At 38.9% G+C, this 14,337-nt stretch overlaps 1 protein-coding gene across 3 annotated transcripts in view; it reads right to left on the bottom strand.

Annotated features, from left to right (window-relative positions):
- Window positions 1-14,337, bottom strand: part of HnRNP-K (Heterogeneous nuclear ribonucleoprotein K) — a gene marked incomplete at its 3' end in the record, with an annotated part of 884,016 nt that overhangs the window by 860,330 nt on the left and 9,349 nt on the right. For all 3 annotated transcript variants that reach the window (XM_070091461.1, XM_070091458.1, XM_070091460.1), the window contains 1 exon segment: window positions 1,269-1,303. Coding sequence is in view for 2 of the 3 variants with exons in the window: in XM_070091458.1 (XP_069947559.1) it covers window positions 1,269-1,303 (35 nt within the window).

The raw sequence follows: 14,337 nt of genomic DNA, 5'->3' as shown, positions 1-14,337 counted from the left end.
AGTTTTCTCCTGCTTGATTTGAAGCCGCTAGAATTTACGCATATTAATACGTCCGAAACAGTGGCGCGTAAGACGTATATATACGACCAAAACAGTCAAAGGGTTAATATACAATGTTTAAAACAGCCCAGAGAGTTAAAATACACATACAGTACACTCATTATTTACCTTAAAATATGTGTAGTCTTAATGTAGGAAGAGAGGTGAGTAGTACAGTGTGTTTATTTGTAGGAAGCCAGTGTAGGTAGCCATTAAGTGTAGCCCGCCTGAGGTACACCTACTGGCTACCTACACTGTGGTGCAGAGCCGTATTATTAGCATCGACATACCTTGTTCACTGAATTTAATCGTTTCTAACAACTACCTTTAGATGCCATCATAAACGAATGGAGAAGTAATGAATAATTCATGCCAAAAATTGTAAACAAAAGTGGAGTGGGGGAGTGGCTGGTCCAAACGCAGATTCATATACGTTTTCTCTGGTGCCTGACCAGAGAAAACGTAATGCTATCCCTCCGCCTGGCTACCACACAGGTCCACAAATATAATCAGAGCACATAAAATATGCAATAAATGCCAGACAACAAGTTTACACTAACTTATATTAAGTTAGCAATAGAAACAGGCATTAAAAACACTGGTCTAAGAATAGTCATCCAACTAGGTATATTTCTGTACACAAGGATGGTTCGCCTGGGCACCAGTCACCAAAAATGCAGGTTTTTTTTTTATGGACCACTCTTACACCAACATGGCAATGGCATGCTCTAGCTCAATCGTGGCATTTCATGTGGATTTAAAGGTACACAAATTACAGATATGCACTGAACAATACAGTGTATTAAGTATATATTCTGTGTTATACAACATAACAAATTCTGACACATTATTCCTTTCCTGCCAAATATAGGACAATATTATTAATGAAAATTTCAACATAGCAAAAATGTGTGTGTATTTCTTTGGAAGAAAGATTTTGAGATGGTCTGTGTCTCCAGGAGTTCTCCCATGGTTAATCAACTGAATATTCACATTTAAATATCTGAGACAGAAATTAATCTATCATCCCAACAGATCCTGTGGATACACAATCAAATTTCAAAATGACCACAAAAGTTGAGACGTAGCCAAATATTGTAGCGGACGTAAGCTTTAAATTTCACCAGACTACTGTAAACTATTACGTTTTTCAGCTAACAGTACTATTAAAGATTAAGTTCAACACACTGCTGGGTTTACAATCCAATAAAACAAGAAATTTACATTACCTTGATTGGTCCCTTATGAAGAAATTTATCGGTCTCTGCAAACAAAAAAAATATCGAGTCAATATAGAATTTGGCAGTACATTCTACCAATGTAAACTACAATGTACTACACTGTGGGCTATTTCAGGTTCACATTATTGTACCTTAATATTGTACCTCAAGTTACAATAATATGACCTTAAAAAGCACTATGCATTATGTCACACCAAACCGATACCTCTAGATATGCCTGTGACAAGTTTCGAGTTTTTCAACTCAAAGCCCAGCTTGAAGACAGACATCCATACATCCTGACTGTTTCTATTTTAATTAAATACTATACTGCACTCTAATTGCACACCTCTCAGATGGGATTGATGATGTCCAAGAATCTCACTTTCAACGATCACAACCATGTCTCTACCACATCTGCTAGGAAAATGATTGGATGGGTAACAAGAACCTTCAAAACCAGGGATGCCAAGCCAATGATGATTCTTCTCAAATCGCTTGTTCTCTCTAGGCTGGGATACTGCTGAACACTAACAACCCTTTCAATGAGAGGCAAGCGAAATTACAGACCTACAGTGGTCAGAAGTCACGAGAGGTCACAGGTCCTGAGCTGCTTTGGGGATTAGTGTGGAGGTTAAGACACATGTGCAACATCTGGATATCTTTATTGTAGACGTTTCGCCATCCAGTGGCTTTATCAATACAGATTCTAGGACATAATTAGAAGACAGAAGAACTATATACAAAAGATGTCTCTCAGCCTTGGAGTTAGTGTTCACAGCATTGTGGTGGTGGAGAAACTGGAGCAAAGGTAAGGAGACTGGCGGTTATAAAGGCGTCAGTGGAAGGGACGTGTAGCAGACGAGGGCATGGTCACTGGTAGGTGTTATGACTTAATCTTCACCGTAACAATAGGGGCACAAATAACTCCAATTTTTTGTTAGTTTTATTTTATTACCAATCGTTTAGCTTCATTGGTATTTGGTTAGTGAATTAAAATAACCACAAGATATTATAAATGAAATACTATACAGCAAGGAACCCAATCTTACGTTCAAATTCTCATTAACAGAGTATGATACAATAATTTCAATTAATAATCTACTAATCTCACCATTTAACTCTTTTAGAAAGGTCTAGGGAAACAAAATAGTTATCTTTCATAAGTGACATGAATTACCAGACTTCAGGAAACTAATGGCAAAGGCAAGACAATACACTTGGTATAAAGTTTTAGTTTAAGCTAGGAGCTTTGGGTTGAAGACCCGTACCGAGTCAGAGCTAGGAGCTGACTGACTCACTCAACTACTCCATAGTATGACTTCAGCTCTGCCAGAAGGCGACGCGTGGCATCAATTCTAGAACCACCAATTGGTCACTACAGTAGTGGTTACACATTCGTAATACCTAACCTAATATTAATATAATATAATACAATATAATACAATGAGAGTACTTTTGATGATTCATACTGTACCCGATAATAATACAGTGGACCCCCGGTTAACGATATTTTTTCACTCCATAAGTATGTTCAGGTGCCAGTACTGACCGAATTTATTCCCATAAGGAATATTGTGAAGTAGATTAGTCCATTTCAGACCCCCAAACATACACGTACAAACGCACTTACACAAATACACTTACATAATTGGTCGCATTCGAAGGTAATCGTTATGCGGGGGTCCACTGTATATAGTCGAACCTGCTTTATCTAGCTAGTAATAAAGTGGTTCGCGATATATTATTACAGAACTTATTTTAACCAGGCCTTTTATTTTTGTATATAATGGAGTAAAGTAGGGGCGCGTAACAGTAGGCAGGATTCCCCGGTGGAAGTAGGTCCTACCCAAAGGGATGGGTTAGTTGTAGCAGCCGTGAAGAAGGTCTTGTAGATGTCCTCTGAACCAAGATTCCACGATGTTGCAGTGTTTGACAAGTTGCGCATGAAAGGTATAAAATACCGATACTGGGATATCTTGCTACTCCAACTTACACTTTGGTCACACTTCACAGACATGCACATGCATATATATATACATACATCTAGGTTTTTCTCCTTTTTCTACATAGCTCTTGTTCTTTATTTCTTCTATTGTCCATGGGGAAGTGGAAAAGAATCTTTCCTCCGTAAGCCATGCGTGTCGTATGAGGCGACTAAAATGCCGGGAGCAATGGGCTAGTAACCCCCTTCTCCTGTAGACATTTACTAAAAAAGAGAAGAAGAAAAACTTTATAAAACTGGGATGCTTGAATGTGTGTGGATGTAGTGCAGATGACAAGAAACAGATGATTGCTGATGTTATGAATGAAAAGAAGTTGGATGTCCTGGCCCTAAGCGAAACAAAGCTGAAGGGGGTAGGGGAGTTTCGGTGGGGGGAAATAAATGGGATTAAATCTGGAGTATCTGAGAGAGTTTGAGCAGCCTAACCCAATCCAACTTAGAAATGAGTTGTAAACCCTATGTGAAAGTGTGGCATGGTTATTAGGAAGATGTGTTGCTGACCAAGGAAGAACTTGAATAGTGGATTGAAATGGGATAAATTCTTAATGAAAAGGATAAGGGAAAGTACAGTACTGGTCCAGCAGTACTAATAGATTTGTAGATGAGTGGAACAATGTACCAAGTAGTCATCAAAACTAACATTTGAGGTAGCATTAAAAATAGGTTGGTCAGATAAAAGGGAAAAGGTTAGGTTTGAGAAGTTTACCTGGAGAGAGTTCCGGGGGTCAACGCCCCCGCGGCCCGGTCTGTGACCAGGCCTCCTGGTGAATCAGAGCCTGATCAACCAGGCTGTTACTGCTGGCTGCATGCAATCCAATGTACAAGCCACAGCCCGGCTGGTCAGGTACCGACTTTAGGTGCTTGTCCAGTGCCTGCTTGAAGACAGCCAGGGGTCTATTGGTAATCCCCCTTATGTATGCTGGGAGGCAGTTGAACAGTCTCAGGCCCCTGACACTTATTGTATTGTCTCTTAATGTGCTAGTGACAGCCCTGCTTTTCACTGGGGGATGTTGCATCGTCTGCCGAGTCTTTTGCTTTCGTTGTGAGTGATTTTCAGGTTCAAGTTCGGTACTAGTCCCTCTAGGATTTTCCAGGTGTATATAATCATGCATCTCTCCTGCCTGCATTCCAGGGAGTACAGGTTCAGGAACTTCAAGCACTCCCAGTGATTGAGGTATTTTATCTCCGTTATACGCGCCGTAAAGGTTCTCTGTACGTACATTTTCTAGGTCAGCAATTTCACCTGCCTTGAAAGGTGCTGTTAGTGTGCAGCAATATTCCAGCCTAGATAGAACAAGTGACCTGAAGTGTCATCATGGGCTTGGCATCCCTAGTTTTGAAGGTTCTCATTATCCATCCTCTCATTTTTCTAGCAGATGCAATTGATAATATGTTATGGTCCTTGAAGGTGAGATCCTCCGACATGATCACTCCCAGGTCTTTGACATTGGTTTTTCGCTCTATTTTGTGGCCGGAATTTTTGTACTCTGATGAAGTTTTAATTTCCTCATGCTTACCATCGTTGAACTTCATATTGTTTTCTGTAGCCCATTGAAAGATTTGGTTGATGTCTGCCTGGAGCCTTGCAGTGTCTGCAATGGAAGACACTGTCTTGCAGATTCGGGTGTCATCTGCAAAGGAAGACACGGTGCTGTGGCTGACATCCTTGTCTATGTCAGATATGAGGATGAGAAACAAGATGGGAGCGAGTACTGTGCCTTGTGGAACAAAGCTTTTCACCGTAGTCGCCTCAGACTTTACTCTGTTGACTGCTACTCTTTGTGTTCTGTTTGTGAGGAAATTATAGATCCATCTACCAACTTTTCCTGTTATTCCTTTAGCACACATTTTGTGCGCTATTACGCCATGGTCACACTTGTCGAAGGCTTTTGCAAAGTCTGTACATATTACATCTGCATTCTTTTTGTCTTCTAGTGCATCTAGGACCTTGTCGTAGTGATCCATTAGTTGAGACAGACAGGAGCAACCTGCTCTAAACCCATGTTGCCCTGGGTTGTGTAACTGATGGGTTTCTAGATGGGTGACGATCTTGCTTCTTAGGACCCTTTCAAAGATTTTTATGATATGGGATGTTAGTGCTATTGGTCTGTAGTTCTTTGCTATTGCTTTACTGCCCCCTTTGTGGAGTGGGGATATGTCTGTTGTTTTTAGTAACTGTGGGACGACCCCTGTGTCCATGCTCCCTCTCCATAGGATGGTAAAAGCTCGTGGTAGGGGCTTCTTGCAATTCTTGATGAACACGGAGTTCCATGAGTCTGGCCCTGGGGCAGAGTGCATGGGCATGTCATTTATCGCCTGTTCGAAGTCATTTGGTGTCAGGATAACATCAGATAGGCTTGTGTTAACCAAATTCTGTGGCTCGTAAAAAAATTAATTTTGATCTTCGACTCTCAGTTTGGTTAGCTGCTTGATAAAAACTGAGTCATATTGGGACTTGAGTAGCTCACTCATTTCCTTGCTGTCATCTGTGTAGGACCCATCTTGTTTAAGTAGGGACCCAATACTGGATGTTGTTCTCGACTTTGATTTGGCATAGGAAAAGAAATACTTTGGGTTTCTTTCGATTTCATTTATGGCTTTTAGTTCTTCCCGCGATTCCTGACTCCTATAAGATTCCTTTAGCTTAAGTTTGATGTTTGCTATTTCTCTGACTAGTGGCTCCCTACGCATTTCAGATATATTGGCCTCTTTTAGCCGCTCTGTTATTCTTTTCCGTCGCCTGTAAAGGGAACGCCTGTCTCTTTCTATTTTACATCTACTCCTTTTTCTTAAAGGAATAAGCTTAGTCTATCTTCCCAGCTTATCGTTTAGGACTTGGTTTACTTGGTCCCATTTTATGTTCTTGTTATTGAAGTTGAATTTGGTGAAGGCTTCCTTGTGACTGATAACATTTTGTCGGTCTGGGGCTCCGCGCATGCATGTCTGAACCTCGATTATGTTGTGATCTGAGTATATTGTTTTTGATATGGTGACATTTCGTATCAGATCATCATTGTTAGTGAAGATGAGGTCTAGTGTATTCTCCAGTCTAGTAGGCTCTATTATTTGCAGGTTTAAGTTGAATTTTGTGCAGAGATTTAAAAGCTCGTGTGTGTGTGTGAGTTCTCGTCAGAGCTGCCTCCTGGTGTTATCACTGCAACAACATTATTTGCTATATTCCTTCATTTTAGGTTCCTCAAGTTGAAATCCCCCAGGAGCAAGATGTTGGGGGCAGGAGCTAGCAAATTTTCCAGACAGTGGTCAATTTTTAACAGCTGTTCCTGGAATTGCTGGGATGTTGCATCCGGAGGCTTGTAGACTACCACAATGACTAGGTTTTGGTTCTCGATCTTTACTGCTAAAACTTCTACTACATCATTTGAGGCATTAAGCAGTTCTGTGCAAACAAGTGACTGTGATATACAGGCCAACCCCCCCCTCTCCCCTTTCCTGTTCACTGTCGCATCTGTATAGGTTGTAACCTAGGATCCGTATTTCTTTGTCCAAGTGATCCTTTGTGTGGGTCTCTGTGAAAGCCGCGAACATTGCATTTGCTTCTGCAAGCAGTCCACGGATGAATGGTATTTTGTTGTTCGTTGCCGGCTTTAGACCCTGTATATTTGCAAAGAAGAATGTCATTGGACTGGTGGTACTGGGGGGGGGGGGACTTTTTTTTTCCAGCACTATTATCTGTATCTGTTGGTTTGGAGTGGAGGCCATCGACTGTGGTTCCACTCCAGAAATGACTGGATTTGGTGTACGATTTCTGCCAGTTTTTTTTTCCTTCCTGGCACTAAAAAACCTCTCTCTCTTGAGTGGCTGTGGTTACCCAGGTTTTCCCATGGCCTGAATGTTTTGTATCTTTTTGTCCCCTTTAGATGGTGTGCCTGGCAATTTAAGTTATAGCACAGTCTTTCCTGTACTGAAGAGGGACACATTTCAGGGTGAAAAAGCTTACAGGAAGGGAGTTTGCATTTTCCTGTTGTCATACGGGCACAGCATTTTCTAGGGTGGTCAAAGTTGCACGTCCCATCTGTTTTTCCAGATTTCCCATGCCTGCAGATACCAAGTGCATAGTATGTGCACAGGCTTGGTTTCTGTTTGCCTTGGGTTTCTGTGACTGTATTCCCTGTTGGTGCATGTTAACCTGTCTCATTCCTATCCTCACTAGTACTAACAATGGAGCTCTCACCAGTTGTTTCTGGTAATATATCCTCACTGTTGCTAGTGGAGTCCTCTTGTTTGCTATCTCCTGTGGTATTACTAGTTTGTAATATTGGTTTTATCTTGTCCTTGACTACACTTGTTTCCCCGCTACAGCTCTTGTTTCCCTTGAGGTCATTTATATACATTCCCTCATGCGTACATTTACTGACTACCTGGACAGCACCTCCATCCTCACCATTACTGTCTTCCAGGACAGTACCTCCAGCCTCACCATTACTGTCTACCAGGACAGCACTTCCAGTGCCACATTTACTGTCTACCAGGGCAGCACCTCCAGCCTTGCAGTTTCTGACTACTGGCATACCATGCACCGGTGAGCCTTCTACAACGCTCCTCTATTCTTATGTAGATCTGTTTATTGATGTACCAAAAAAAAAATTTATATTGTTGATGATGGCCTCCTCAAACTACAATAACAGCTGAATACTGTGAAAAGGATGGGTGTGGAGTGGTTAATAAAACTGTAAAACTAGTAAGTAAAGCAGTGTGTGCAACATTTGTGTATTTGTATTGTGGAGACTTGCCAACCAGTGGCTTTATTTATTTATTTATTTATTTTATGTCTTTGCAAACAGTACATTGAGATTTTGTATTTACAATAGTGGGTTGCAATGCAGAGAGAGCCTCTATTATGCCTAGACATTATGGGCCAACTTAACATTGGCTTACAGACTACTTAACACGAAGGATTATATCATAGTTGCACAGTAGGATAGTAATTATTTCATAGTTGAACAGTTGATTATTAATTATAAGTGAATCAAAATTTATGTAAGACAAAAGATAAATTCATCTATTCAAAAATGCTTTTTGTGAAAAGAGTGATTCAATTATATTCCTGTCAAGAATGGATAAAAGGTTCAAAGTGATTGTTGAAGTTATGATGTGGGAGAACATAAGTATGTGTGTATTGAGTATTAGCATTTAGTCTAGGGTGATTAAGTGGCTTTTGAGAAGAGTCCTAAATTGATTTTCAGACCAGCTTACTTTAACCCTTTGACTGTCGCGGCCGTATATATACGTCTTAAGAGGTACCGTGTTTGACGTATATATACTCATAAATTCTAGCGGCTTCAAATCAAGCAGGAGAAAGCTGGTAGGCCCACATGTGAGAGAATGGGTCTGTGTGGTCAGTGTGCACCATATTAAAAAATCCTGGAGCACGCAGTGCATAATGGTAAAAAAAAACTCCGACCATTTTTTTTTTAATTAAAATGCCGACTTTGTGGTCTATTTTCATATAGTATTTATGGTTGTATTCTCGTTTTCTTGGTCTCATTTGATAGAATGGAAAACATATTATAGAAATAGAGGTGATTTGATTGATTTTACTATAAAAAGAACCTAGAAATGGAGCTCAAAGTAGGGGAAATGTTTGATTTTTGCCAATGTTCAAAAGTAAACAAATGATGCCATTGTCCAATAAATGTCCAACTAGCCATTCTAATATGCAGTCATGAATGGGTTGATGTTATTTATACAATTATTACAGTATTGCAGTAGTCTGCATAATAGTAAGTCTTCTAGTTTTTGTTTGAATAAAAATTCAAATAGAAAGCAAGAGTAATATCAGAGGGGCCTAGAGACATGACTGATGAGCAAAGAAAATGTTATTTTAGAGCCAGGAATGTCTGCATTGTTCATTCTGGACCTTATTTTGAAATTGTCATATTTTTTAGTTTTCGTGAAATTGGCCAAATTGCAAATTTCTGACCACATTATTAGGTAGTTGAAATCGGTAAATGGGCAGTTTCTTGTACTCAATTGATAGCAAAAATGGAGTTCTAAAGAAATAGCTATGAGTTTGGGCGACTGGAACAATGGAATTAGCCGAAAATAGGGCTCAAAGTGGGCGAAATCGCCGATTTGTAAATAGCGCCGAGGTCGCTAACTTTGCGAGAGCATAATTTCGTCAGTTTTCCATCAAATTTCGTTTTTTTGGTGTCATTACAATCGGGAAAAGATTCTCTATCATTTCATAAGAAAAAATAATTTTTTTTTTTAAATTTTGCGACACCAGGAGACACCTCAGGATTGGGGGTTGCGACAGTCAAAGGGTTAATATCTTCTGGTAATGAATTCCATATTTTGGGGCCCTTTATGTGCATAGAGTTTTTACACAGTGTGATATGGACATGAGGTATATCAAAAAGAGATCTGTGTCTTGTGTTGTGGTCATGTGTCCTGTTTAGGTTGGTGAGGAGAAGTTTGAGTGGCGGGTTTATATTTGCATGTATTGTTCTGTGTATGTAGTAGGCACATGAATAAGTATGGATGTTCTTAATGGTGAGCAGATTCAGACTTTTGAAAATTGATGGAGTTTGCTGGCAGGAGTGGGAATTTGTTATCATTCTTACTGCTGCCTTTTGCTGGGTTATTAGGGGTTTTAGGTGATTGGATGTTGTTGATCCCCATGCACAAATTCCATATGTAAGATAAGGGTATATGAGTGAATGGTACAGTGCCAGGAGAGCTGATTGTGGAACGTAATACCTTATCTTTGATAGTATGCCTACAGTCTTGGAGATTTTCTTGGTGATTTGTTGTATGTGTGTCCAGAACTCAAGGCTACTGTCAAGGTGGATACATAGGAATTTTTCCTCTGAGTCTTGTGACTGATGATCCATTTAGCGTTATGTTAATTGGATCATTTTCAGCTTTGTTTCCAAACTGAATGAAATAAGTTTTATCAGTATTCAGGGTAAGTTTGTTAGTCATCATCCAGGCAGATATTTTCTGCAATTCGGCATTGACTGTGTTTGCTAGTATGACTGTGTTTGGGTGGGATAAAGACTTATGTAGTGTCATCTGCAAATAATAAGGGTTTGAGTAGCTGTGATGCATTTGGTAGATCATTGATGTAGATGAGAAAGAGGAGTGGTCCAAGGATGCTTCCTTGAGGGACTCCTACTGTGATTGGTTGGGTGGAAGAGTTTGCATCATTTGCATACACATATTGAGTTCTGTTACTAAGGTATGATTTTAGGTAGTTGAAAGAGTGGCCTCTGATACCATAGTGTGTTAATTTGGAGTACAGCAGTTCATTGTCGACTGTATCGAAAGCTTTATGTAAATCAATGAAAATGCCCAGCGGGACTTCTTTCTTTTCGAGTGCGGTATATAGCATGTGTAAGATAGCATCATTTGTGCTTTTATTATTCCTGAATCCAAACTGACAAGGGTTTAATATGTTGTGTGAGACGAGGTAGGAATAGATCCGTCTATGAATTAATTTTTCAAAGATTTTAGAGAGCGGTGGTAAGTTAGATATTGGTCTATAGTTATTCAAATCAGCTTGGTCATCTCCTTTGTGGATCGGAGTGACCCTCGCTATTTTGGGGATTTATTTATTTATTTATTTATTTATTTAAAAATTTGAGCACACATGTATGTGCGCTCAAATTTTTAAATAAATAAATAAATAAATAAATAAATAAATCCCCAAAATAGCGAGGGTCACTCCGATCCACAAAGGAGATGACCAACACAGGTATGTGTGCTCAAATTTTTAAATAAATAAATAAATAAATAAATAAATAAATAAATCCCCAAAATAGCGAGGGTCACTCCGATCCACAAAGGAGATGACCAACACATGTATGTGTGCTCAAATTTTTAAATAAATAAATAAATAAATAAATAAATAAATAAATAAATCCCCAAAATAGCGAGGGTCACTCCGATCCACAAAGGAGATGACCAACACGTGTGTGTGCTCAAATTTTTAAATAAATAAATAAATAAATAAATAAATAAATCCCCAAAATAGCGAGGGTCACTCCGATCCACAAAGGAGATGACCAAGCTGATTTGAATAACTATAGACCAATATCTAACTTACCACCGCTCTCTAAAATCTTTGAAAAATTAATTTATAGACGGATCTATTCCTACCTCGTCTCACACAACATATTAAACCCTTGTCAGTTTGGATTCAGGAATAATAAAAGCACAAATGATGCTATCTTACACATGCTATATACCGCACTCGAAAAGAAAGAAGTCCCGCTGGGCATTTTCATTGATTTACATAAAGCTTTCGATACAGTCGACAATGAACTGCTGTACTCCAAATTAACACACTATGGTATCAGAGGCCACTCTTTCAACTACCTAAAATCATACCTTAGTAACAGAACTCAATATGTGTATGCAAATGATGCAAACTCTTCCACCCAACCAATCACAGTAGGAGTCCCTCAAGGAAGCGTCCTTGGACCACTCCTCTTTCTCATCTACATCAATGATCTACCAAATGCATCACAGCTACTCAAACCCTTATTATTTGCAGATGACACTACATAAGTCTTTATCCCACCCAAACACAGTCATACTAGCAAACACAGTCAATGCCGAATTGCAGAAAATATCTGCCTGGATGATGACTAACAAACTTACCCTGAATACTGATAAAACTTATTTCATTCAGTTTGGAAACAAAGCTGAAAATGATCCAATTAACATAACGCTAAATGGATCATCAGTCACAAGACTCAGAGGAAAAATTCCTATGTATCCACCTTGACAGTAGCCTTGAGTTCTGGACACACATACAACAAATCACCAAGAAAATCTCCAAGACTGTAGGCATACTATCAAAGATAAGGTATTACGTTCCACAATCAGCTCTCCTGGCACTGTACCATTCACTCATATACCCTTATCTTACATATGGAATTTGTGCATGGGGATCAACAACATCCAATCACCTAAAACCCCTAATAACCCAGCAAAAGGCAGCAGTAAGAATGATAACAAATTCCCACTCCTGCCAGCAAACTCCATCAATTTTCAAAAGTCTGAATCTGCTCACCATTAAGAACATCCATACTTATTCATGTGCCTACTACATACACAGAACAATACATGCAAATATAAACCCGCCACTCAAACTTCTCCTCACCAACCTAAACAGGACACATGACCACAACACAAGACACAGATCTCTTTTTGATATACCTCATGTCCATATCACACTGTGTAAAAACTCTATGCACATAAAGGGCCCCAAAATATGGAATTCATTACCAGAAGATATTAACCCTTTGACTGTCGCAACCCCCAATCCTGAGGTGTCTCCTGGTGTCGCAAAATTTAAAAAAAAAAATTATCTTTTCTTATGAAATGATAGAGAATCTTTTCCCGATTGTAATGACACCAAAAAAACGAAATTTGATGGAAAACTGACGAAATTATGCTCTCGCAAAGTTAGCGACCTCGGCGCTATTTACAAATCGGCGATTTCGCCCACTTTGAGCCCTATTTTCGGCTAATTCCATTGTTCCAGTCGCCCAAACTCATAGCTATTTCTTTAGAACTCCATTTTTGCTATCAATTGAGTACAAGAAACTGCCCATTTACCGATTTCAACTACCTAATAATGTGGTCAGAAATTTGCAATTTGGCCAATTTCACGAAAACTAAAAAATATGACAATTTCAAAATAAGGTCCAGAATGAACAATGCAGACATTCCTGGCTCTAAAATAACATTTTCTTTGCTCATCAGTCATGTCTCTAGGCCCCTCCGATATTACTCTTGCTTTCTATTTGAATTTTTATTCAAACAAAAACTAGAAGACTTACTATTATGCAGACTACTGCAATACTGTAATAATTGTATAAATAACATCAACCCATTCATGACTGCATATTAGAATGGCTAGTTGGACATTTATTGGACAATGGCATCATTTGTTTACTTTTGAACATTGGCAAAAATCAAACATTTCCCCTACTTTGAGCTCCATTTCTAGGTTCTTTTTATAGTAAAATCAATCAAATCACCTCTATTTCTATAATATGTTTTCCATTCTATCAAATGAGACCAAGAAAACGAGAATACAACCATAAATACTATATGAAAATAGACCACAAAGTCGGCATTTTAATTAAAAAAAAAATGGTCGGAGTTTTTTTTTACCATTATGCACTGCGTGCTCCAGGATTTTTTAATATGGTGCACACTGACCACACAGACCCATTCTCTCACATGTGGGCCTACCAGCTTTCTCCTGCTTGATTTGAAGCCGCTAGAATTTATGAGTATATATACGTCAAACACGGTACCTCTTAAGACGTATATATACGGCCGCGACAGTCAAAGGGTTAAAGTAAGCTGGTCTGAAAATCAATTTAGGACTCTTCTCAAAAGCCACTTAATCAACCTAGACTAAATGCTAATACTCAATACACACATACTTATGTTCTCCCACATCATAACTTCAACAATCACTTTGAACCTTTTATCCATTCTTGACAGGAATATAATTGAATCACTCTTTTCACAAAAAGCATTTTTGAATAGATGAATTTATCTTTTGTCTTACATAAATTTTGATTCACTTATAATTAATAATCAACTGTTCAACTATGAAATAATTACTATCCTACTGTGCAACTATGATATAATCCTTCGTGTTAAGTAGTCTGTAAGCCAATGTTAAGTTGGCCCATAATGTCTAGGCATAATAGAGGCTCTCTCTGCATTGCAACCCACTATTGTAAATACAAAATCTCAATGTACTGTTTGCAAAGACATAAAATAAATAAATAAATAAATAAATAAAGCCACTGGTTGGCAAGTCTCCACAATACAAATACACAAATGTTGCACACACTGCTTTACTTACTAGTTTTACAGTTTTATTAACCACTCCACACCCATCCTTTTCACAGTATTCAGCTGTTATTGTAGTTTGAGGAGGCCATCATCAACAATATAAATTTTTTTTTTGGTACATCAATAAACAGATCTACATAAGAATAGAGGAGCGTTGTAGAAGGCTCACCGGTGCATGGTATGCCAGTAGTCAGAAACTGCAAGGCTGGAGGTGCTGCCCTGGTA

The sequence above is a fragment of the Cherax quadricarinatus genome, chromosome 35 (genome assembly GCF_038502225.1).
Source record: "Cherax quadricarinatus isolate ZL_2023a chromosome 35, ASM3850222v1, whole genome shotgun sequence".
Taxonomy (NCBI): domain Eukaryota; kingdom Metazoa; phylum Arthropoda; class Malacostraca; order Decapoda; family Parastacidae; genus Cherax; species Cherax quadricarinatus.
The sequence above is the reverse complement of the archived record's forward strand: the minus strand, read 5'-3'. Positions and strand labels throughout refer to the sequence as shown.